The sequence below is a fragment of the Phyllostomus discolor genome, chromosome 4, assembly GCF_004126475.2.
Source record: "Phyllostomus discolor isolate MPI-MPIP mPhyDis1 chromosome 4, mPhyDis1.pri.v3, whole genome shotgun sequence".
Lineage (NCBI taxonomy): Eukaryota > Metazoa > Chordata > Mammalia > Chiroptera > Phyllostomidae > Phyllostomus > Phyllostomus discolor.
In genome coordinates this window covers 198702474-198710223 of record NC_040906.2, presented here as the reverse complement: position 1 = coordinate 198710223, position 7750 = coordinate 198702474, and the positions used below count along the sequence as shown (strand labels likewise).

The 7750-nt window shown below is 48.8% G+C and overlaps 1 protein-coding gene across 1 annotated transcript; it reads right to left on the bottom strand.

Annotated features, from left to right (window-relative positions):
• Positions 1-3880: 3880 nt before the first annotated feature.
• LOC114495109 (SUMO-conjugating enzyme UBC9-like) lies at positions 3881-7047 on the bottom strand. The gene is given in 3 exon segments (XM_036022611.1): positions 3881-4039; positions 4042-4423; positions 7009-7047. Coding segments are annotated over 3 exon segments (534 nt in total). The 3' UTR covers positions 3881-3926.
• Between the last annotated feature and the right edge of the window lie 703 nt (positions 7048-7750).

Sequence of the window (7750 nt, the reverse complement as noted above, 5' to 3'; positions counted from 1 at the left end):
GTTGCCTTCAAAGGGCCGCATGTGATTTTAGGACTGTGCAATTGCAACTGCTCCTTAACTAGGGGCAGGGAGCTCGGCACCGCTGCCGGGTAGAAACAGGGTGGAGGGCTGGATTCGGCCAGCCTGCAGGCCTCATGTTTGCCACCTGTGATATTGTTTCAAAATCAGTACAAAATCCAAACTCCCAATTATTCCTGAGTCTTCCCTCCTGGAAAGCAAATCATATTTTTAAAAATAGAATTCTATTTCTGAAGCCCAGCAGGACAATAAAATTTTAAGACACGGGTCAGAAAATCTCAGAGTCGAACATTTCTTACTGGGCCTGTCCAAGGCAGTCCCCTCCCCGGGTCCCCCACCCCAGCAATGTGCTGGCACGTGACACCCTGGGGGCGGGGCTGAGCTCTTCATCGTGCTTCATTATGCCTTGGCTTTTGTTCTAATTTATTAAGTCTCTTGAGATAGCAAGTGATAGAAATTTAACTCAAACTAATGTATGAGCGTTTTTATTGACTAGGTAACTGAAAAGTTTAAGAAATGGTTTGGCTTCTGTTATGGTTCGATCCAGGGACTTCAACACACGTGACCAGGTGATGCCCCTTTCCCGATGTCCTTTCTTTTCTGTCGGCTTCATTCTCAAGATGCCCAAGTCTAGGTGGCACCCTGGCAGCTGCGGGCTCCCTCTTACCGACTCAGCAACCTCAGTGGAAAAACTAGCACTTGGTTTCTCCAAACCTCCCCTCCCCTCAAAGTCTAATTCGGGTCACATTTCCATCCCTAAACCCATCCTAGTGATTGGCAGACATGGGTGACTAGCTCAGCCCTGGAGCCAGGGATGGGTTGGCTGTACGACAATCACCCATGAGTAGAAAGAGGCCGTTCCTCAAAGGAAAAAGTGTTGTTTCTACAAATAGGAGATTGGATACTAGGCAGGCAAAAGCGAAATCTGTCCACCACATTCCAGGATATGAGCTGGCAGCACATAGAAGACAGTATGTTTAGCACACAGAGAAGGAAGTCATTTGTGTGTGTTGTGTATGTGTGTGTGTGTATATATCATGTATATGTGTATAATATATTATGTGTACACAGTATGTATATTATGTGTATATATATGCATATATGTTGTGTGTATACATATCACACAAGTGTATGTATAAGATAAAAATACATATTTTGCCCCCTTTTATTAGAAGGCACAGCATCTGAACTTCATCACTCTCCATGTGCTAAACCACAGGGGGTTCTGAGGGGACCAGGTAACGACGTTCAGGCTTACTTGTGATGGATATGGACCACGGAGCTTCAGGGACTGATCCCTTCCCATGGACATTGGTGCTGGTCCGACTGTCGGCATGCTGCGAAGGACAGCCACCTCTGCAGGGCCCCCTACCTTCCTCACCGCCTCAACCCTGGCCTTGACTGGAGCCCTCGTCTCAGTGCTCTGTAGCCTGTGACACGCTGGCTAGGTAAAACTTGCAACTTCTAGGTTTGTTTTCTTAGCTCTGGAAAAGAGAAGCTGCTGGCTGCTGACGTATTGATTACAATTTGTCTGTGTTTTGAAAGCTTGGAGGTGTGTTCTTGGGATTACACACTTGGCCTAGTACACCCAGTGAACCACCGCACACACGCACACCCTCCCCTCACCCCACACGTGACTCGTGGTGGGATCACCACGTTCACCGTTCGCAAAGATCTGCTCTGTAGAACGGAGTCTTTCACGTGCCCCTGTCTTCATCTTCACAGGCTTATTGGAGAAACCTAAGATAGGATATGTGAATGGAAAGGTACCTGCAAACCCATCTTCTTTCTCATTGGTTGATTGGACACTTTCCTACCATTTTTCGAAGCTGCCCGGTCCGCTCTGTCTAAGCACTTCCCCCGAGAGGGAAGTCACTCTTCAGAGACTCCCCAGCCCTTGCCCCGCGGAACAGTTTTCTTCAGGAAGAAGTTCTCTGTCGTACTGATCTAACGTTTCTCTCTCTTTAAAACCTCTCCTTAAAACAGAAAGCAACTTCTGAGGAATCCTTTGTGTCTCTTTTTAGCAAGAGATCAGAGTTTGCACTTCAAATGATTTTGGGTGTCTCGTCACGAGTCAAAGGCTCGTCATCTTTATTTCAGATCAGTAACAAGGCACGTTTCTGGGCTATGTATATGGTTTTGGTATAAACAGTCCCCAAACTCATGTATCAACCTGACAAAGTCTAGACTCAAGAGTTTGTTTCAAGGAGGAAAAAAAAGGCCATTTATGACAGAAAGAATCACAAGCCTATAAATTGTGCTGAAGTGTGTTTATATTACTACATTAGAGTTTAAATAAAACCATCTAAGAGTAAACCCAACTACAAGTCATAGCTGTGGAAGCAACCTCGGCAGGGTCGCTTGAAATGACAGGTTCGCTTGCCTTGCCTGAGTACACCGGTGAGGACGGATTTCCAAGAAGATGGCCAGCCCATAGGACACTGCCTGCATGGGGTCAGTCTCATCATGACCATTCCTATTTCGAGAAGCTGAAGTTCAAAGAGACGAATGACTGTCTCCCGTCACCCAGCACCCTCCTTTCAGGGGCCAGGAAGACCTGTGGCCACTCTTACTCACCCCGGGTAACAATTTACAGCTGATTCACATCATCCTGTGGACTCAGGTGGCGGTGATTTCCCAGCTCATGAGGCAGACAGCAGGCTCACCTGGGAGCACCGTACTAGCTGTGGATTTTCCTCGTATCTTAAAGAGATGCCCGTGACATGTCTACCTCTGCCCCCACCCTATGAATACCTAGAACTCCCGAGTCATAGCTCAGCCGTCTGCCAAGGGGCATCATTTTCTCAGTGGTTTTGTGAGCTAAGGGTTAAGCAAAGTCAGAGACGGGGGACAGAGGAACCGGAGGAATGTATTGAAGTAATGCACTAAAAACAAGCCCAAGAAGAAACTATAGCAGGGAGTTTGTGGGGTCTGTAAGCAAAATCAATGCTTCATAAAATTTCATAGCCATGTGTTAAATAAATATAATTTTAAGGCAAATTGCTTTATGCCGTATGTGTATAATTACAAATATAAACTGTATATATCAAGTGTGTATCTTTCACGCCTATGTCCTATTAATATTAGATGCTGGGACTGTTTGGAATCCTCCCTGAGTCCGTAATTAGACAGGAGCAAAAGTGTGCAGATGGTACGGCCGTTGGCTCAGAGACGTAGGTAACATGTTTGTCCAGGCTCCTGATGCATCACCTGGGCCACGTCAATTAGTTCCCAATCTCCTTGCCTCTTGCCTGTCTTTTCCCTAATCCATCTCTGCTGAAAGTACTTCTGTGGCTGCCCAGCCATCCTTGAATAAAGAGCATACTATATATATATACACACAGCTTATTTACTCTAAACAGCAACACAGACACAACACCATATGAACACAAAAGAAGCGGTGAGGAAACGAGAGGCCGGCTGACTTTGAACCTGAGGCCCACAGCCACACACCCGGGTTCTGCGGAGAGAGCACAGAGGCGCACGGGCAGGGGACAGGCCGGTTTCTTCTCTGTACAGCCAGCTGGAGGCTACGTGCAGCCCGGACAGCGGGAAGGGAAGCGTGCCCGCACCCACGGGTGAAGGGAACCAGCTCCTCGGGGACTCACCGAAGTATAAAAGTGTATAATTTTACAGCAGTTGAAATACCGACATCAATATTAAAAGAAAAGCAGGTTTTACATGACAATCAAAAATACAAAAGACGGAATGAAAGAAGAGACCCTGTAGGAAAAACTGGGCAATTCAGCGAGCGGAGAACTGTGCACCAGCGGCGGAAGCGGAAAACGGCGCCCGCCTGCCCCCCTGGGTGACTGGTCATCGCACAGAGCAATGCTGGACCTGCGAGCGTTGTAAACAAGCTCTTGCCAAACCAGTCCCTTCCTTTCGATGTTGCCGCAGGTCGCTGCTCATGAGGGTGCAAACTTCTTGCCTTGGGCTAGAACTCTCTTCTCATACTCCACCCAGTTTTGGCAGGAAATTGTGTAGGCCTCTGCTTGAGCTAAATCTTGGATATTTGGTCATTTAGAAGTTCCTGTATTCCTAACAAGATCTGCTGAATCGTGATGGTGGGCCCCCAGTCCTTGCCTTCCTGGAGGATGGACAGGCACACGGTGCTGGAAGGGTGCACGTTCGGGTGAAACAAGGGCGGTTCAAATTTGCATTTTGGAGGTGAGGATGGGTAGTCGTCTTTGAAGAGCATCCGCAATTTACCCAAGCCTCCTCCCCAAGGGGTCCCTTTCTTCCCGGGAATGGCGCACTCCCAGTCCATGAGTTTCATCGTGCCGTCGGGAGTTTTAGTTGGGACAGCCACAGACCCAGATGGGTGGTCTTTCCTCCAAGCTTTTCTCTCCGGGGCAAGTCTGCTGAGGGCGACCCCCGACACAGTCCAAGTCCACAAACAAGGCTTTAACAAGACAATCGGTGACCGGCGGCTTCTCTAAGACTTCAGGTATATGCTGAAGCCAGGGGACAGGGCTCCTCCCTGCCTGCCTGTTCTTCGGTGAAGGGAAGCTCCTGTCAACCCCTCCTCGGCCGCACCACCAGCGCACCCCGGAGGGGACACCCACACTTTCACAAGGGAAAGAGGCGGGAGCCCAAGGGGCAAGGCCAGGACGACATTGAGGCTGGGCCAGCAGGGTCGGACTGGAGTCCACCGCGTAAACGGCTCCAAGGAGGACAGTTCTCGGGTGCGAGATCGGGATCGGTTTGGGGGTCCTGCAAGGGGCGGGGGTTGGGGCCCAAGGGATCGCCAGCTGAGAAGCGCCCGCCCAGCCCAGCCTGCCCGGCGGGCCGGCCCAATGGCAGCGGGCCCGGGATTCCCGCGTTGTGGAATCCCGGGCCCGGCCCCGCCACTGCACCCTGTGCACCCCCCACCCACGCTCACCTGGGGCCAAGAGCATTCTTTTAATATGTCACTTAGGACTCTCTGATATCTGGCCCTAACATACATTTCTAACCCTTGCCCTCACCATGGCACCAGGCACCAACTGGTCCCCATTCATCTGTTAGAATCCACCTGAGGTTTTCTTTCCGGGAAGTCTTTGCACAACGCCCTGGAGCATAGCCCTACAGAAACCGGCGTGACAGTGGAATTCTGTACGGGCAGCTTGTATGTTACAGAGCTGACCCCACCTCCCTGAGTATCCCACTCTACCCGCTGTTCTTACAGTGTGGCTGGCGTTCATCCCCTGAGATGTGGGTCTGTGTTCTCCTTGACTCTGGGGAGAGGCTATGACCACCTTGATCCGCGGAGTCTGGTGGAAGCAAAGCTGTGTGACTTCAGGCTGGGTCATAACAAGGGCACAGCTTCTGTCTGACTCTCTCAAGATGCTTGCCCTTGGATCTCAGCCACATGGAGAGAACACCTGTGGGGGGTCCAGCCAACAGTCCCAGCTGGGCCATCAGCTGTGAGGCAGCATTGACTGTCACATAAGAACAAGCCCTCAGGTGATTCCAGCTCCTACCCTGCAAACCTTCTGGTCAAGGCCCCAGTCCTTGTGGAGCAGAGAAAAACTGTGCTCCCCCTGTGACCACACTACTGAACCACTGAAACCGGGAGAGATCATTGTTGCTTTAAGTAGCTACAACTGGGGTAATTGGTTATGGGGCCCTAGTTAACTAATACAGTGCTACTTACTTGGTTTTACCCACACCAGGTAACAGATCTTGGTTTTCTGTAGTTAGTATCCAATGCAGAAATCTCTATGTAAAGGTATCACCAAAGGCCTTTGAGTTATGAACTTTGTAGAGAAATAAAAGAGAATATTTAACTTCAATGGAAAATTGAGGTGCATGTGTGTGTTGTGTGTGTATTTAGCATCGTAAGCATAAATAAAGATGATGGAACACAGCTGCTCGTCAGTGGAGCTCTGATTCAGCCACCAGTTCATCTGCACGGAGCCCTGGCGAGGGGCCTGAGCCCCTGTGGTGTTGAGGAGGAAGGCGCACTGGGTGCAGATACCTGCATCTACACGGCAGCTGTGCCACTAGTGCATCCTTTGCGATTCTTTTTCCAGGCTGTGTGTTGTGGCCTTGGTTACTTCTTGTTTAAGGATCGCAGCACAATTTTCAGATCTGAGTTCATCTCTGCAAGGGTGATTGGTCAATGTGGCTTCAAGATCCACAGTGTTGTCTGTCAATTTGGATGATGCCTTACTTTAGTGGAAATGTGACTCATGATCAATGTCTACATAGAATCATTGCATGGATATTCCAATGACAGATTTTTCTGTTGTTATCTAACTCCTAGGTTGATTTCAATGCTCAGTTGTATTGTGGCTGCCTTTCTTTCTTTTCTTCCTGCTTCTCTGGCTGAGGGCCACTGGGCAAACATGGACTGCCCACTGTGCTTCCTGCTAAGGGCCCTAAGGATCACTGTGGTTAACGATGACCAGAAAGATCATGGTTAAAACAGCCTTAGAGAATATCTGGAGGTCAGTGAACCCTCACTGCATGGTTGGGAGTTAGCTGATGTCTGCTTCAGAGCCGGGGTATAAGAGATCAACTCTTGCTTGTGTTAATGGTGGGGAATAGGAATAAACATAACCAAACAATAATGCCTGTTTTCTCATGCACATTTTAATCACACTGAAATGAAGAGTTTTGGGATTTCAAGGAGTTTAGGACGAAATGCTGAAACCTGTTGTGAAGATCCAACTTTGTGAGAGATGGCGGGTTGACCAGCTGGCCCGTGTGGCTTCCTGCTCAGAAGGCCACGGCATTGTCGTGGAGGGTAATGAGAAAGCACAGCAGAAATGGCTTCTGGCGGGACGTGTGTTTTATTTTCCAGGCTAATAGTTTTTCCAGGGAGAAAGCTCCTTGGCAGTTTGGCTCTGACATTCTTCCTGACTGAGCCGCACTGTGAGCCTGGGCTTGGGGGTCCACAGAACCAAGTCCCAACCCCACTCGTCCCCCTCACTCCCTGTAGGTGGACAGTCACCAAATTTGCTAAGCCTCAGTTTCCCCTCTCTCAGATCAGGGTAACTGTACCAGCCGCATGGGGTCCTTGAGAGGGTTAAATGAGGTCATGCTGATAACACATTGTTTGCGGATAGGTTTTTTTTTTTAAAGATTTTATTTATTTATTTTTAGGGAGGGAAGGGGAGTGGAGAGAGAGAGAGAGAGAAATATCAATGTGCAGTTGCTGGGGGTTATGGCCTGCAACCCAGGAATGTACCCTGGCTGGGAATCGAACCTGGGACACTTTGGTTCCTAGCCCGCGCTCAATCCACTGAGCTACGTCAGCCAGGGCTACATTTCCCATATACAATGTGATAAAATGCGTAGCAGACAGCCCGGTTCATGGCCTGCTTTCCGTAAGTTGTAGTTGCTGCTAATCTTCGACTGTCAGAACTGAAAGAGGCTGTAACAGACAGTTCTTTTCAAATTTCTCATTTTACAAACGAGGCAACCGAAGACCAGAAAAGGGAGACAACTTGTTCAAGGTCCCATACCCAGTTAGCACTGAATCTGGTAATCAGAACCAGAGCTGCCCTAAACCCCAGGCACAAAACGAATAAGAATGAGGAGACCGATCTGTGTCAGATGAATCAATGGTTTGTAGGTGTTTAATAATCAGGATACTTTAAAAACTTGTTTTTAATGTGGAAAATATATATAACCTGGAAGTTAGTTGGGAAAATAAATTTCTGGAATTTTCTAGCATAAAATTATGACTTAATGCCAAGCAGTGATTAGGGGAAGGAAGGAATGTTCTTCCTTCACAGGAGGG